The sequence below is a fragment of the Schistocerca cancellata genome, chromosome 1, assembly GCF_023864275.1.
Source record: "Schistocerca cancellata isolate TAMUIC-IGC-003103 chromosome 1, iqSchCanc2.1, whole genome shotgun sequence".
Classification (NCBI taxonomy): domain Eukaryota; kingdom Metazoa; phylum Arthropoda; class Insecta; order Orthoptera; family Acrididae; genus Schistocerca; species Schistocerca cancellata.
Genome location: NC_064626.1, coordinates 804,377,490 through 804,395,555, shown reverse-complemented (window position 1 = coordinate 804,395,555; position 18,066 = coordinate 804,377,490). Strand labels below are relative to the sequence as shown.

At 42.0% G+C, this 18,066-nt stretch overlaps 1 protein-coding gene across 1 annotated transcript in view; it reads left to right on the top strand.

The window, feature by feature from the left end:
* The window catches only part of LOC126187978 (apolipoprotein D), a 106,372-nt gene extending 88,475 nt beyond the window's left edge, over window positions 1-17,897 (top strand). Inside the window, exons 2-3 of the mRNA XM_049929379.1 lie at window positions 12,682-12,910; window positions 17,086-17,897. Of these exons, the coding sequence (XP_049785336.1) occupies window positions 12,682-12,910; window positions 17,086-17,381 (525 nt within the window). The 3' untranslated portion in view covers window positions 17,382-17,897. The remainder of the gene's footprint in view (window positions 1-12,681; window positions 12,911-17,085) is intronic.
* Window positions 17,898-18,066: the final 169 nt, after the last annotated feature.

Below are 18,066 nucleotides of genomic sequence, written 5' to 3'. Positions count from 1 at the left end.
CAGGACGTCCGCGCCTCGGTCTGCAGATAGGCTGGCTTCCTCTGAACCAGTGCTGTTGCAGATAGGCCGACTAATCCTGTGTTGTTTACGGCGCCTTACTTACGCATAGGTCACATCGATATGCGGCTTTAGAACATTGTTATACACGGTCCAGTCATATCAATGTGACCACCGGCCATGTTCGATGTCGACGTGCAATGACTACTCGCAGACGACAGGTAGCAGCACTAACAGCGTGGTATATAAAGCGTGTCGGGTGGATCGAGGAAAAGAGTGCAGTCTTTGTCGTAATGCAGAAACGGGGCGATTTATCTGACGTCCAAAAGGATATGATGCTTGGCTTTCGGGCCACGGGTGGATATCTTTCCGAAAGACTAAATTTGTAAACTGTTCACGTGCCGCCATGGTTGAAGTATACCGTGTATGGCAAAATGGTGCTGTCCAAAACCGGCGCCAAAGCAACTATGATGCCCCACGGGCCACAGATAACAGGTGTGAACGTCGGCTGCGTAGGTGTGTACGGGCGAATCGACACAGAACTGTTGAGCGATTGACCGGCCCAGATGAACCAAGAGGGTACCAACTGTCTTATCAACGACCGTACCGCGAACGTTGCTGCACGGGGGCCTCCGCAGCAGTCGCCAAGTTCACTCACTCATGCTGAGTGCTGTTCATCGCGGACGAAGGCTGGAATTTGCACGTCAGTATCGCAACTGGACTGAATGGTGACAGGCGACCTCTGAAAATGAATCATGTTTTACGCTCCATCGGACACGCCTAGGAGTGTACAGCCCTACGACAATCAACGGAAGGGTCTAGGACGGAGGAGAAAACATTCCCCAGACGAGCTCGTTATTGTGGAAGGCACAATGGATCCAAAATGTATACATCTGTCCATGGGGACCATGTCCAACCCTGCATATACCATGAGGACAATGCAACGTGTCACTCAGCTCGGAGTGTATGTGCGTGGTTCTAAGAGCACCAGGATCATTTTACGGTACTCCGCTGGCCACGAAACTCCCCGGGTTTAAACAAAATCGACAATTTGTGGGACCAGTTCAATCGGGGGCTGCACGTGTCTTGGATCCACAACCGAGAAAACAATCGCTACTGACCACAGCAGCAGTAGAATCGGTATGGCTCCACATCCCTGTCGGTACCTTCCAGAACGTCTCGCAGCGGTCCGCATTGTAAAAGGTGGTTATTCAGGCCTTTGACTGGTAGTCACATTAATGTGACTGGACAGTGTACTTTCTACGTCTATTTGGCAGTGGTAGACTTCTGTATGGATAATTGCAAAACTTCGCCGGCCGGAGTGGCTGAGCATCCTTTTATGTTATATATGTTCAATATATCCTGTTGATACCCTGTTTGATAAGAGTCCCACGCACTTAACCAATAGTCAAAGGCAGAACACACAAGCGATTTGTAGGCTGTCTCCCTTGAAAACTAATTGAATTTTCTAGTATTCTACCGATAAAGCGATGTCTGCCACCTACTTTACCTACGACTGAGCCTACGTGATCGTTCCATTTCATATTCCTACAAACTGCTACACTGAGGTATGTATGTGAGTTGACCGATTCCAGTTGTGTCCCGTTGATACTATCTTGGTTGGATACTACGTGTTTTCGGTTTGTGAAGCGCATAATTTTATACATCTGAACGTTTAAAACAAGCTGTCAGTCTCTGCACCAATCTGAAATCTTAACAAGATCCAATAGAAATATTATGCAGTTTTTTCAGATAGAACTTCATTATAGATAATTGTATAATCTGAGAAAGGTCAGCGGTTACTATCAATATTGTCTGCATGGTCATTAAGTAGAACATGAACAGCAACGGTCCCAACACATTTCCATGGAGAACACATTAATATACTTCCACAATTCACAATTTTCGATGACCCAGCATCCAATATAATATGCTGCGCCCAATTTAACAGGAAATCAAAACTCCAGTCGCAAATCGTACTTTAGATAATAATCGTAACTGTGCCACTGAGTCAACTGCTTCTCTGAAGTCAATAAAACTGCATCTCCCTGACTACCGAGTCCCATGTCTTTCAGCGTGTCACGTAAGATAAAACGAGTTGAGTTTCACATGATAGATGTTTGAGAAACCCCTGCTGACTGGTAAGTAGGAGATCATTCTGTTAGAGATAACTAATTACGTTTGAGCTCAGAATATTTACTAAGATACTACAAAAACGGATGTCAAGGATACTGGACGGTAGTTTTGTGGTTCACTTCTCTCGCCCTTTTTGTAGACCAATGTGACCTGTGCTTTCTTCAAACTACTGGGAACGGTTTCTTATTCGAGTCATCTCCGGCAGATTATGGTACAAAGAGAAATAAACTAAGCCTCAAATTCAGTGCAACGTCTGACAGGCATTCCTTGGGGCTTGGGAGCTTTGTTAGTTTTTAGCGATTTAAGCTGTTTATCAACGCCACTGACACTAATATCTATAGCACTTATCCTCGCAATGCTGCAAGAACTGAATTGGGGAAATACTCCTGGACATTACTTACTAAAGGAAAACCCAAAAGCGGAGTACCGCATTTCTGATTCTGCTTTGCTACACTCAATTTCGTTACCTGTCTCCTCCATGAGTATCTGGACACTAACTTTGGTACCAGTGACGTCCTTTACATACGACCAGAATTTCTTTGGGTTTTTGAGAGATATATCGACCATTTTCTGTTGTGGTAGTCATTGTAGGCTCCACACGTTGCCCTTTTGACAGCCAAACGCGTTTCATTCAGCATTTCTCTGTCTGTATACAGGGTGGTCAGAAACAGTCTGAAAAGCTTGCAAGGGCGTTACAGGACAGGTTGTGATGGGAAATAACTGTTAAGAAAAAGTTCGATACGTTGCGCCATTTCGAGTTAATCAGCATTAAAGTTAGCCAAACATCCGTTGCCCGCGTAAATTCAAGTGGTCCGCCAGAGACGATGTCGTCAAATGTGTTCTTCATTTGGTTTCCTAAAACCGAACAACAGAGCGATATAAAAAACTGGACATGGAATCGGTGGTAAAGATCAATCCCGAGCCAAAGACTAAGCAGTCTCGTGCGCTGTCATCTACGCTATGAGAACAACTTACACTAATTGTATCTGGTGCGCCACTTGAGACCCCTGATTCGTAGTGCTGAGTCGTTTAGAGTGAACCTAAAGTTGGCGCATATCTAGCAGGTCGCAGCCTAGCTCGCCACAGATACTTTGACGTCTCTGGTTCAAGTCTCTCTCTCGGATCAGAACAAGGTGGCACACTGCTGCAAATTGTGAGTGTCGTTGAAACTCCTTGGGAAAGGCTGGTTTCCTCAGCCTTCTCTGCCAGTCGCTGGAGTAATCCAAATATGAGATCGGATTCCAGACGATATGCCTCGTTTCTTTCAATGTGCGCCACAGCCTGCATTGGTTGCACCCTGTTCCCTCGGTGGCTGCCGAAATAGTTTCTTCAACACGTTACATGAGGCCCCAATACATTCATACTGGACGCACTTTCGTACCTTCCCATCACTTGTCCCATAAGGGGGACAATTATTCACCGTACTTTTGAACTGCTAACGGTTAATGGGCCATTACCCTATTGCATTCGCTTCCTCTCGACACATGACGCAACAGTTTTCCGAACATGTGAAGTCTCACTTTCTCAATTTCTGCTTCAGCGGAAGACAACACCAAGAACTTGTTGATTAGTTGGATAGGGGAATTATCCTTAGTTCTGCCTCGTTCCTCTCTCGCCTGTACAGGACAACAAGTCCTGCCACAGACACTCTACTTACAATCAAATGGATGGTTTGTGGCAGATCCTCTACTTCCTGTGGAGGAGGTAGGGTCGACAGGAGGAGTTTTCTTAGCTACCTTTAGTACCTGACGCTCGGGAGCCCCCCCCCCAACACATCTATTCGCAGCAGCTTCCAATCACCTGATAGTTTTTCCCTGAAACCTCTTAAGGTTATATTCGCCGTTGGATAAGCAGCTGCAGCAGCAAGTCGTATACTCTTAGCTCACTTATTTGTTACATAGTTTAATTCTTAATTTCTTTGCGTGTTTTTGGCATTTGCATTGTTTAATTCATCAATTTCGGGCGTATTATAGTATTTGAGAGCTGTAGCATCCCGTTTTAGTACCTGAATAGAGTAAAATCTCGTAGTCTCCCTCCGCCGCCGAGCAGTGTGTCAGCAGTGCTCAAGTAGCAGCATTACTGCATTTACTAGGCAATCTTGTATTTTAATAACCGTTTAAATTTTGTGTCGAATTGTTTGTGCTCTCTGTAGATTAGTTCAGACGTTCTTTGCACAACAGTTTTTAGCATAGATAGGGACTGCAACTGCTGTGTTCGGATGCAGGCTGAGTTGGCATCCCTTCGCTCCCAGCTTCAGGCAGTGTTGGCTTCAGTCACACAGCTTGAGGTTGTTGCCAATGGGCATCACAGTGGGGGTCCAGATGGGGGTTTGTCGGGGACAGCCAGCTAATCCCACGCATCCCCCGATCGGACTACGACTGTGGCTGCCCGGGATACTGCCCACATTGAGGCTGATCCCTCACCTGTGGTAGAGTGGGAGGTCGTCTCGAGGTGTGGCAGGGGGCGAAAGACATTCCGGAGGGCTGAACGGAAGGCCTCTCCAGTTTGTCTGACGAACCGGTTTCAGGTTCTGTCTCAGGCTGATACTGATCTTCGGCCGGACATGGCTTCTTGTCCTGTTCCAGAGGTTGCCACTCAGTCTGCAAGATCTGGGAGGTCGCAGAGGGTGGGCTTACTGGTAGTTGGGGCCCCTTAGGGATATGGCAGCAAGAGAGGGGAAGAAAACCAATGTGCACTCCGAGTGCATACCGGGGGGAGTCATTCCAGATGTGGAAAGGGTCCTTCCGGATGCCATGAAGGGTACAGGGTGCACCCATCTGCAGGTGGTCGCTCATGTCGGCACCAATGATGTGTGTCGCTATCGATCGGAGGAAATCTTCTCTGGCTTCCGGCGGCTATCTGATTTGGTGAAGACTGCCAGTCTCGCTAGTGGGATGAAAGTAGAGCTCACCATCTACAGCATCGTCGACAGGACTGACTGCGGACCTTTGGTACAGAGCCGAGTGGAGAGGCTGAATCAGAAGCTGAGACTGCCGGCCGGTGGGGCCGTGCGGTTCTAGGCGCTTCAGTCTGGAACCGCGTGACCGCTACGGTCGCAGGTTCGAATCCTGCCTGGGGCATGGATGTGTGTGATATCCTTAGGTTAATTAGGTTTAAGTAGTTCTAGGGGACTGACGACCTCAGATGTTAAGTCCCATAGTGCTCAGAGCCATAGAAGCTGAGACGGTTTTGCGACCGTGTGGGCTGCAGATTCCTCGACTTGCGCCATAGGGTGGTGGGGTTTCGGGTTCCGCTGGATAGGTCAGGAGTCCATTACACGCAGCAAGCGGCTACACGGGTAGCAGGGGTTGTGTGGCGTGGACTGGGCGGTTTTTTTTAGGTTAGATGGCCTCGGGAAAGTACAGAAAGGGCAGCAGCCTCAAAGGGTGCGGGGCAAAGTCAGGACATGCGGGGGCCAAGCAGCAATCGGTATTGTAATTGTAAACTGTCGAAGCTGCATTGGTAAAGTACCGGAACTTCAAGCGCTGACAGAAAGCACCGAAGCTGAAATCGTTATAGGTACAGAAAACTGGCTGAAGCCAGAGATAAATTCTGCCGAAATGTTTACAAAGGCACAGACGGTGTTTACAAAGGATAGATTGCATGCAACCGGTGGTGGCGTGTTAGAAAGGATAGATTGCATGCAACCGGTGGTGGCGTGTTTGTCACTGATAGCAGTAGTTTATCCTGTAGTGAAGTAGAAGTCGATAGTTCCTGTGAATTATTATGGGTGGAGGTTACACTCAACAACCGAGCTAGGTTAATGATTGGCTCCTTTTACCGACCTCCCGACTCAGCAGCATTAGTGGCAGAACAACTGAGAGAAAATTTGGAATACATTTCACATAAATTTTCTCGGCATGTTATAGTCTTAGGTGGAGATTTCAATTTACCAGATATAGACTGGGACACTCAGATATTTAGGACGGGTGGTAGGGACAGAGCATCGAGTGACATTATACAGAGTGCACTATCCGAAAATTACCTCGAGCAATTAAACAGAGAACCGACTCGTGGAGATAACATCTTGGACCTACTGATAACAAACAGACCCGAACTTTTCGACTCTGTATGTGCAGAACAGGGAATCAGTGATCATAAGGCCGTTGCAGCATCCCTGAATATGGAAGTTAATAGGAATATAAAAAAAGGGAGGAAGGTTTACTGTTTAGCAAGAGTAATAGAAGTCAGATTTCAGACTACCTAACAGATCAAAACGAAAATTTCTGCTCCGACACTGACAATGTTGAGTGTTTATGGAAAAAGTTCAAGGCAATCGTAAAATGCGTTTTAGACAGGTACGTGCCGAGTAAAACTGTGAGGGACGGGAAAAACCCACCGTGATTCAACAACAAAGTTAGGAAACTACTGCGAAAGCAAAGAGAGCTTCACTCCGAGTTTAAACGCAGCCAAAACCTCTCAAACAGAAGCTAAACGAAGTCAAAGTTAGCGTAAGGAGGGCTATGCGTGAAGCGTTCAGTGAATTCGAAAGTAAAATTCTAATGACCGACTTGACAGTTCTGGTCTTAAGTTAAATCAGTAAGTGGCTCGAAACAGCAAATCCAGACACTCCGGGATGATGGCATTGAAACAGAGGATGGCACGCGTAAAGCTGAAATACTAAACACCTTTTTCCAAAGCTGTTTCACAGAGGAAGACCGTACTGCAGTTCCTTCTCTAAATCCTTGCAAAAACGAAAAAATGGCTGACATCGAAATAAGTGTCCAAGGAATAGAAAAGCAACTGGAATCACTCAACAGAGGAAAGTCCACTGGACCTGACGGGATACCAATTCGATTCTACACAGAGTACGCGAAAGAACTTGCCCCCCTTCTAACAGCCGTGTACCGCAAGTCTCTAGAGGAACGGAAGGTTCCAAATGATTGGAAAAGAGCACAGGTAGTCCCAGTTTTCAAGAAGGGTCGTCGAGCAGATACGCAAAACTATAGGCCTATATCTCTGACATCGATCTGTTGTAGAATTTTAGAACATGTTTTTTGCTCGCGTATCATGTCGTTTTTGGAAACCCAGAATCTACTATGTAGGAATCAACATGGATTCCGGAAACAGCGATCGTGTGAGACCCAACTCGATTTATTTGTTCATGAGACCCAGAAAATATTAGATACAGGCTCCCAGGTAGATGCTATTTTCCTTGACTTCCGGAAGGCGTTCGATACAGTTCCGCACTGTCGCCTGATAAACAAAGTAAGAGCCTACGGAATATCAGACCAGCTGTGTGGCTGGATTGAAGAGTTTTTAGCAAACAGAACACAGCATGTTGTTATCAATGGAGAGACGTCTACAGACGTTAAAGTAACCTCTGGCGTGCCACAGGGGAGTGTTATGGGACCATTGCTTTTCACAATATATATAAATGACCTAGTAGATTGTGTCGGAAGTTCCATGCGGCTTTTCGCGGATGATGCTACAGTATACAGAGAAGTTGCAGCATTAGAAAATTGTAGCGAAATGCAGGAAGATCTGCAACGGATAGGCACTTGGTGCAGGGAGTGGCAACTGACCCTTCACATAGACAAATGTAATGTATTGCGAATACATAGAAAGAAGGATCCTTTATTGTATGATTATATGATAGCGGAACAAACACTGGTAGCAGTTACTTCTGTAAAATATCTGGGAGTATGCGTGCGGAACGATTTGAAGTGGAATGATCATATAAAATCGATTGTTGGTAAGGCGGGTACCAGGTTGAGGTTCATTGGGAGAGTCGTTAGAAAATGTAGTCCATCAGCAAAGGAGGTGGCTTACAAAACACTCGTTCGACCTTTACTTGAGTATTGCTCATCAGTGTGGGATCCGTATCAGATCGGGTTGACGGAGGAGATAGAGAAGATCCAAGGAAGAGCGGCGCGTTTCGTCACAGCGTTATTTGGTAACCGTGATAGCGTTACGGAGATGTTTAGCAAACTCAAGTGGCAGACTCTGCAAGAGAGGCGCTCTGCATCGCGGCGTAGCTTGCTCGCCAGGTTTCGAGAGGGTGCGTTTCTGGATGAGGAATCGAATATATTGCTTCCCCCTACTTATACCTCCCGAGGAGATCACGAATGTAAAATTAGAGAGATTCGAGCGCGCACGGAGAGTTCAGACAGTCGTTCTTCCCGGAAACCGTACGCGACTGGAACAGAGAAGGGAGGTAATGACAGTGGCACGTAAAGTGCCCTCTGCCACACACCGTTGGGTGGCTTGCGGAGTATAAATGTAGATGTAGATATATAAACTTGAAAGCAGTGACAATTTACGATAAATGCAGACAATGTGCATCTTTGTCGAAAGGGACAACTAGAATTAACACGAAATACTAGTTATAAAATGTGCTGCAGTAACTGCCGATCACAAACGCCGATTTGGTACGAAATATGTTATGCACAACAAACATAACGTTCGAAAATCGTCAAGAATATACCTTTTTGACGCAGACATGACCTGAAATTCAGGTCGAAGGACTGTTCCGAACGAGGGTACTACTGTCAAAATGGTGTAAGCAGTAAATGTATAGCACAAACTACGTTTTTCAAGGCGCTGAACGTAAAAAATACACAGTAAGTCACAGTTTTGATGCAATCAGTACAAAATTTAAATTTTACATAAACTTTGGGACCTAGGTTTCAATATTCAGTCTATGTTAATAAGATTTCAAAGTGGAGCAAAGATCGACAATCTGCTTTAAATGTTCAGAAACGTACAATTTTGAACTTCACTAAACGAAAATTAGTACAGTATCGACAAGTCACAGTTTGTTTGATCCATAGGAGAGTGTTACTGAGATTCTGAAAGAAGTGTACTAGCAGACTCTCCACGACAAATGCAAACTGTCCCGTGACAGCCTTCTTAGAAAGTTTCTAGAACCAACTTCAAGTGAGGACTAGGAATATGCTGCAGTTCTTTACGTATCAGTCCCACAGAGATCATGAAGAGAAAAATAGGCTAATTACAAATCGCCCAGAAGCGTTTGAGCAATCCTTTTCTCCGCGTTCCATACGCGAGTGGATAGGGAAAAGCCCCAATTACTGGTACCATGGGAAGTACCCTCTGCCATGTACTTCAGTAATTTACGCAGTTCATATGTAGAAGTAAATGTTGATGTAGGGTTTATTTGACGCAAGTGATTTTATTCACATACATAACAAACACCGGAAGTCGGCTTATATACGTAAATGTAAGGAAATAAAAGTGCGAATTGCAGGGATATTGCACTTAGCAGATTTCGTGTTGCCTATTATACGAGTGTACCAAAGATAAACTACTGACATCTTTCGTTTGAGGTGATATACATTATAATCTTAATATCAACTACGTTTTCAAGAGTAATCCTTTTTATTGACGGTAGTATATTGTGACATGTCATAAGCAACTAGCTACCTAGCATGGTTGCACGAAAGGAAGGAATGTCAAGTTTTATCCTCGCATTGAAGTGATGTAGGAGTGCAACAGACTTTTTTTTTATCGACGGACTGTCGACAGTCGCTAAAATACACTCCTGGAAATTGAAATAAGAACACCGTGAATTCATTGTCCCAGGAAGGGGAAACTTTATTGACACATTCCTGGGGTCAGATACATCACATGATCACACTGACAGAACCACAGGCACATAGACACAGGCAACAGAGCATGCACAATGTCGGCACTAGTACAGTGTACATCCACCTTTCGCAGCAATGCAGGCTGCTATTCTCCCATGGAGACGATCGTAGAGATGCTGGATGTAGTCCTGTGGAACGGCTTGCCATGCCATTTCCACCTGGCGCCTCAGTTGGACCAGCGTTCGTGCTGGACGTGCAGACCGCGTGAGACGACGCTTCATCCAGTCCCAAACATGCTCAATGGAGGACAGATCCGGAGATCTTGCTGGCCAGGGTAGTTGACTTACACCTTCTAGAGCACGTTGGGTGGCACGGGATACATGCGGACGTACATTGTCCTGTTGGAACAGCAAGTTCCCTTGCCGGTCTAGGAATGGTAGAACGATGGGTTCGATGACGGTTTGGATGTACCGTGCACTATTCAGTGTCCCCTCGACGATCACCAGTGGTGTACGGCCAGTGTAGGAGATCGCTCCCCACACCATGATGCCGGGTGTTGGCCCTGTGTGCCTCGGTCGTATGCAGTCCTGATTGTGGCGCTCACCTGCACGGCGCCAAACACGCATACGACCATCATTGGCACCAAGGCAGAAGCGACTCTCATCGCTGAAGACGACACGTCTCCATTCGTCCCTCCATTCACGCCTGTCGCGACACCACTGGAGGCGGGCTGCACGATGTTGGGGCGTGAGCGGAAGACGGCCTAACGGTGTGCGGGACCGTAGCCCAGCTTCATGGAGACGGTTGCGAATGGTCCTCGCCGATACCCCAGGAGCAACAGTGTCCCTAATTTGCTGGGAAGTGGCGGTGCGGTCCCCTACGGCACTGCGTAGGATCCTACGGTCTTGGCGTGCATCCGTGCGTCGCTGCGGTCCGGTCCCAGGTCGACGGGCACGTGCACCTTCCGCCGACCACTGGCGACAACATCGATGTACTGTGGAGACCTCACGCCCCACGTGTTGAGCAATTCGGCGGTACGTCCACCCGGCCTCCCGCATGCCCACTATACGCCCTCGCTCAAAGTCCGTCAACTGCACATACGGTTCACGTCCACGCTGTCGCGGCATGCTACCAGTGTTAAAGACTGCGATGGAGCTCCGTATGCCACGGCAAACTGGCTGACACTGACGGCGGCGGTGCACAAATGCTGCGCAGCTAGCGCCATTCGACGGCCAACACCGCGGTTCCTGGTGTGTCCGCTGTGCCGTGCGTGTGATCATTGCTTGTACAGCCCTCTCGCAGTGTCCGGAGCAAGTATGGTGGGTCTGACACACCGGTGTCAATGTGTTCTTTTTTCCATTTCCAAGAGTGTATATACCCAACATGACGCTGTGTGAGCCTTGTTGTCGTCGAACTCATACAGACTGATCGTAATTGATGACAAACAAACAGCTGCAGGATACATCACAAATAAAGAATGACGAAAGCGTTCATAAACGGGCAACCATCCAGCACGCTGCTGTTGCTACTTTGGAAGAATATAGCACTTACTCCATTTCTTGTATAGTGCATATACCGCGTGCTAATAGTTGAGATAAAAGAACACATACTGCAATGTGATAAAACATAGTCTAACATGCTCAAGGTACTTACATGATTAGCCTTCTTTAAAAGTTGTCACATTAGATGTCGTCTGCGCATCAACATCTACCCAACTGAGAATAATTCCGGCCTTTTGTAAGGTATTGTATACGCGAAAATGGATGAAATAAATCAATGCACTAAAATTTTGAAATAAAGCTACAATATTTTACAATTTTAATCATAAATTACAGATTTACAAATATCTCATTTGTGTTGTATTTATCATAACCAAGCTGTTGTGGCAGCTGCAACGCCAATATTCCACTTTCATTCTGCAAAGATACTTTGTCATTCTGGGACAGTCCTACACACAGTTCTACACGATGCTGTACTGTAATTTTGGTTAGTTGTGCAGTTACATTTATAGCTGTCCTTGGCGCTAAGTGTATTGTAGCTTGACCTATCGATTCAGTGATATTTCAGGAGCTTTCATGTCTTTGAGACGGCATGACAACCGAATATGAACTGTCAAGCCAGCCTGCAGTGTGATTCTTGTCGCATAATTTCATGTACAGCTTAATACAGTGTCTCACATCTTTAGCAGTAGGTGTCCAAAATAATGAACTAATGTTTAGTAGCTAAATTATTAGCATAAAAATTTTGTTGTTATAAAAAAGATTTTTGTTGCTACTTTTGCAATCTTTATATTTTACGACTGGTTTAGCATCTTCTAATGCTCGAAAACTCTCAGTAGCAAACAAAAAGAGACTTTTATAAACTTTTACCACTTCTTCAGTAACAGAATAATGAAATGCGCCAAGCACATTTATGGTTTCTCCCGTAATGTTTTCTTTTTTGTTTTCATTTATCTCGAATTATTGTGTTGGCAATTAGCTTACTATATTCACAGTGTCCATTTTAAAGTATCAGGTGACACATCGTAATCTGTTGCATTCGTTAAGAGAAAAATGGAATCTTTTATGGTTTTGAACCCAAGTAACTAACTTTTAATCATAAATAAAGCGTCTAAGCCAGTATAATAAAAATGAATGCTTCTTTTAATGTCTGCTCTCCTAATACCTGTGTGTATAATGGCTGTATAGCACCTAAGATTCGTTTTCTTGAGTATCAGTGTCAGTACTAATCACAACTTTCTTACACAAATTTAAATTACAAAGAGAGAATTTACGATAGTCAGAGTTGTTTTGTTTCATTTGAATATACGTCATGATAAACCAATAAATGCCTGCAGAATATCGGACAGTGAGAGACACTCATCTCTGCAGCAGATTTGCCGTTTTATATCTTGTCAGGGTGCAATGTACGCCATTTTAGCGTTTAACGTAGACGTAATCTTTTCTGGTAAAGCGAGAAAATTAAAACGACATTAAACACAGTGTGTATGCCCTGTTCACAGATGCTTGGCAGATGGTTTGTGGTGCAGTACTACTCCAGCTCAGAGGAGGCGCTGGCCTACCGCTGCATGCGAGCAGAGCTTTCACTGTCACCGCTCCGGCCAGAGGTCTCCATGAATTTCACGTACTCCTTCACTGATGATCCTGACAACGAGCTGCTGGCAGGCAACATCACGTGGGAGATTCCTGATCCTGCAATGGCAGCGCACTGGGTACATGCCGAGGACACCTGTAAGAGCTGATATTTTTTATTTTTTTAAAGAATATGCATTGTTAATAAAGCAAATGGTTGTCCTTTATGAGTCCGGAATCATCGTGAATAATTTTGTGAACAAAACCGTTTGGATCGCTTAATAAATTTCTTTATTACACCGTTTTCGCTACTGCCATCGTCAGATGGTAAAACAAGGTTCAGTGTTAATTTTAAAAATTGAATACTGACAATGAATCGTGTTTTGTAAGTTCCAGGTTTTTGATATTTGATGATGGCAGTAGCAGAAACGGCGTAAAAATGTTGGATGATTTCATTCACAAAAAACTTTGTGTCACTGCCACTTTGGTTTACCAAGGTGTCATTTATGATCTTGCATTTGACAAAAACACTTTAACACAGTTCAGTCTGTTCCTGTAACCCGTGAATTTAAAGGTCAGCTGCTTGTTCACAAAACACATTTTAGACTATACTTTCCATTGTCTTCTCAGAAAATTTTTACGTCTCTTAACCCTGTTTCCGATTCTGTTACCACTGTGCGTAAAAAAAATGTACAGATGTTAAATTAAGTTAAAAATGTGAACCAATTACTATATTTTATGTCATCAGCATTTTTTTTCCAACGGTCTTCTACAAAACTCTTTATTTAAATGTGAGCAGGTCTGCAGCATGTGTAAATTATCCTACACTTTGGTACACTGCAATTTGGTACACTTTGGTAGACATGCAATTAATGTGGATTCAGAATAGTGTGTACAGATAACTGCGTAAAACTTAGTTCAGTATGGCAAAATCAATATCATGAATAATTTGTAAATTAAAGCGTTCTGGACAGATAAAAATATAGTTAATTACGCACAAATCGAACTAACCACGATGTAGGAACGTATGTAGCTAAAATAACTTATTGAAACTGGAAAACATTTGTTCAAGTGCCAACATCTCATTATATTGGATAGCAAATAGCATGTAGAGTGAGTAATTATCATATACTGTATTTAGCGATTTTTTATTATTGGTAGTTAAGTACTTAGAAACCATAAACAAAGGAAGATGGGTTGTTTTCGTTTTCTTACAATGTGAATAAAATGTGAACCAAAGGACTATTTAAATATGTGTAGTGAAGAAAGTGAATATGAGTATCAAACTAAGCCTGAAAGTGTCATTCTCAGTAGTGATGAAAGCTAAAATCTTGATCCAGGGCATAATACTTACTTGCTTCAACATACGATATTGGCTTAACAACAACATGTCTAGTGGCTGTTGAAAGTCAGGCTGTGAGACAGACAGATACTCACTAGACATGAACATGATGAAAGTCCGCTGTCGATGTGTTGAAGGAAACTGTAATGGCCAATAGCTGACAAGGTCATTACAGCATTACAGATGGACACTGGCTTTATTAGACTGGGATGGAGAAGGAAATTGTCCGTATCATTGTCAATGAAACCACCACTTAATTAACTTCAGTTGATTGCAGTGTCTCCGCTTATCCAGAATGCTAGTCCATGAGGATATGCGAGGCTATATGGCTTTGATAGAGAAAATTATTATCAATGACAATACATTGTTGTCCAACATATTAGAAAAAAGTTTGAGGTAACTGTAATTTTCACACAAAATATGTTGTACGAGAGGGGATAACTAGTGTAAAACATGTATCAGGAACTGTAATATATTTCACTATTATGGGATCTGAATTTCACAGTTGTTAAAATACATTGCTACTCGGTATCAATACAGGGATTGGTGATCGCTCACAAACTCGTTTTATGATAAATAATGTGGATTTTTAAAAGAAAATGATGTCTCTATTCCGAATAAACTCTTTATTCAGAGGGCTCCTTTCAGACGACGCAATAAGACAGGCAACTTATGAGTTGAGAAAAAGTATTATTTACTGAAGGCTAAATGACAAGTACAATATAACTAACAAAAAGTGTGGGAAGCAGTGAAACAACATCAGTGATACAGATAATGTTCTTTTATGTACATGATGCAAATCTCAGGTAAGCAGCTTGTGATGTAATTGATACAACTTTCTATATTTTATTACTCATTTAGCTACTCTCTTAAGTGCACTGCCTGCACTTACACACACTTTCTAGCTAATCAGCAAGAGAACAAATTTTTCATGCTGATGTAAAAAATGGTTTACATCATCGTTTCCCATTATATATACTTATGAATGCTCATTCAGATTCTTCCCTATGTATTCGTTTTTCACAGACATGTCAAATTGGAGAAAATGATACCTGCATTAAATGGATGTGCTGTTCCTCAAACTGTTGAGCTGTTGTAATAATTTTAGAGGGAGTCTCTAGTGTATCATTTACAACCTTGACAGTAAATGTATAACTCCTTACATTTATCACTTGAGTTTTTGTAATTAAAACTGAAAGTAATGTCAAAACTTCCTAGAACTGACATGTTCGTATAATTTTCTGTATTATATGGGTATCAGTACAAATATTAACTGCAGTGTCAGGAAATTATCGAAATATTGGATTATTATATGTGACTGCGAATTCTCCAACAAAATCATGCTTTCAGAGACAGATCGTATATCTATGTAACTAAAAGTTTCTGATGGAGTCGTTGAGGTTTAGTAGTGTATGTAGAGTGCAACACTGTCAACAATGTTTCCTTACCTCACAATTTAAGCTTGTTCTGCTGAATGGTTTAAGTATTTAAAATACTATGCCTCAGTCTAATACAGGGTGATGTAATCCACTGGCATTAAACTGTGTACCCGTGTCATTTTTACTGGTGTAAAAGTGAAATTCAGTGTATATTCTTAGTGTCCACAGGCTCAAAGATTCTCACTTTTTTATGTTATACATTCGTTCACCCACAATTTCCTCTCATAGAGCAAAATTTCCATTGCTTTCCTTTACTAATTTCATAGTCTATGTGTGCAGAAAATACAATAACTATGTATCTCATATTTCTCTGTGATGCTATTATTTTGTTGCGTGGTGTATTAAATAGCGACTGTGACAGGATCAACAGGCCATGGACTAGAGAATTAGAATGTAAAACAAAATCAGATGCCCAGTTTTTTAATTGGTCAGTCGTTCATTGCAAGGATAAAAAAAGCTAAAACTAAGAAATATCAAGAAAAGTTGTTGATGTAATGAGAAAGTGGTAGAGTGGTTTGACACAGCGGTTGTTGATACAATAGACATGTTATTCAGAGGGGACACCATTCAAACTGACTCATTTAGATATTCGCTTCAGCCAAGAACCACAATGATTTAACGAGTTTTATAGTATTAGACCTTTGGACTCTGTACTGAAACTGTTGTATTTCATTGCTGCTTATGAGCAGTTGGGTTCACATATTTTTAAGCGTCTTTTCCTTCAAATCCGTGCACTGGCTACTCATCTTCACACGTTTCTACTCTCCTCCTGTTTTTATTTAATGGCGAAAAAACTAATTTCAATAAGAAAAGTAGTTTGATCTTTTTCTGAGTTTATTGAGAAGGTTACATTCTTGTTTGGAAATTATTTTAAAGAAAATAATTTTTGATGTGAATGTATTTATATAAATGTGTTACTTCAAGCTATGGTGACAATGTGCCAAAATTGTAAAGGAAAGGATATTTTTATATGCCTTTAACTTAAAGACAACACTAAACATAATTTAAATCTCCTGGATGATTTTTAGCTCTTTAAAATGGATTCATAATGAATGGTCCTTCTCATTTGATTTATCTTCCTATGTTCTGGGATATCTTACAGTTTTGCATTATGTTTGCAATGCTTTATCTGCTGTAACATCAACTCTTGCTTTTGGAACAGCAGTAGTATCTGCTGGGTATTAGGAATCAAGAAGTAAGTTACAATAATTTTGACCAAACATAAACTAAAACTAATGCTTTTAATTATAATATTAGCAGCCCAACAGTAACCATCGTCACTGGTGCACATATACATCCTTGAATCATTCATACTAGGATCCATAATACCCAATGTGCTGAAATAAATGAATGGCATGCTGATGGCACAACTACCTTTCATAATTTTTTGAATCTTATCTGTTGTCAGAAATATCTATATCAGTGCTATTTTCACTACTATAAAAAACTAAATTTTTGTACTATTTTTAGCCATGAAGAAGATGAATAATTCATCAAGTAATCTGCATAACTGCTTGGCAATGATTTAGTTATATTACCTCTCTCTTTTGCAGATGAAGGTGTCTACAACACATTTGTTGTCAACTCTGACTACAAATCTTGGGCACTATTACTACACTGTGCTGAAAAATCTAAAAGTCCGCGATATTTATCCAGTTTCATTATGAGTCGTGTACCTGGTCTTCCAAAAAATGTAATTTCATATTTACGAGAGAAGCTACCACGCTATGATATTGATCTTTCATTTATGTTCCCTATGCAACAAGACAACTGCCCTCAAAGTAATGGTAATAAGAAACCACCTGGGATATCCAATATGCTGAGAGGTCACCCACTTAAGCATAAATGAAATATTTGTTACAGGATTCATATAGCAAAAGACTGTGTTAGTAAGAGTACAAATATGTTATTAAGCATTTCAAATGTTTATTATAGAAACTTTTTATAAGAAAATGTGTACAGATTACTGTGTTATACTTCTGGAATACAATGAAAATGCATTTAAATGCTATCTACATACTAAATTGCTATGTTAATTCATATATATTTTTCTCTTACTAAACAAATAATTTCTTTTCTGTGCCAGCCATTGTACAGTTGCTTTTGCACTATCTGATATTTCTGTTACACACACCTTTGCACATAGATTTGGACTGTATGGGAAATGCACCCTTCCAGTCAAAGATGTCTTGTAACTTATAGTTTCTGTAACAATGAGTACTGTGTTTACAATATAAGATTGTAATTGCACACTCATGTTACTGTAAAGATTAAAATTAATTGTAAAATAAATATTTTAAGTTGCTGACCTCCTCAACTTATTTAGATCAAAATCTATTGTTTTTAATAAATGTCTTCATTTTTATTTGTTACCAATATGCTTATTTAATTTTCGCAATACTTATGAAAAAAACTGATTGTATGGGGCAGACTTTGGTCAAATTGGTCACTTTCCTATACCTCACCAGATATTCCTTTATAAAGTAACCATGATGAATTACATGTCATTTAAAGGAAGATGGTCCTACAAATGC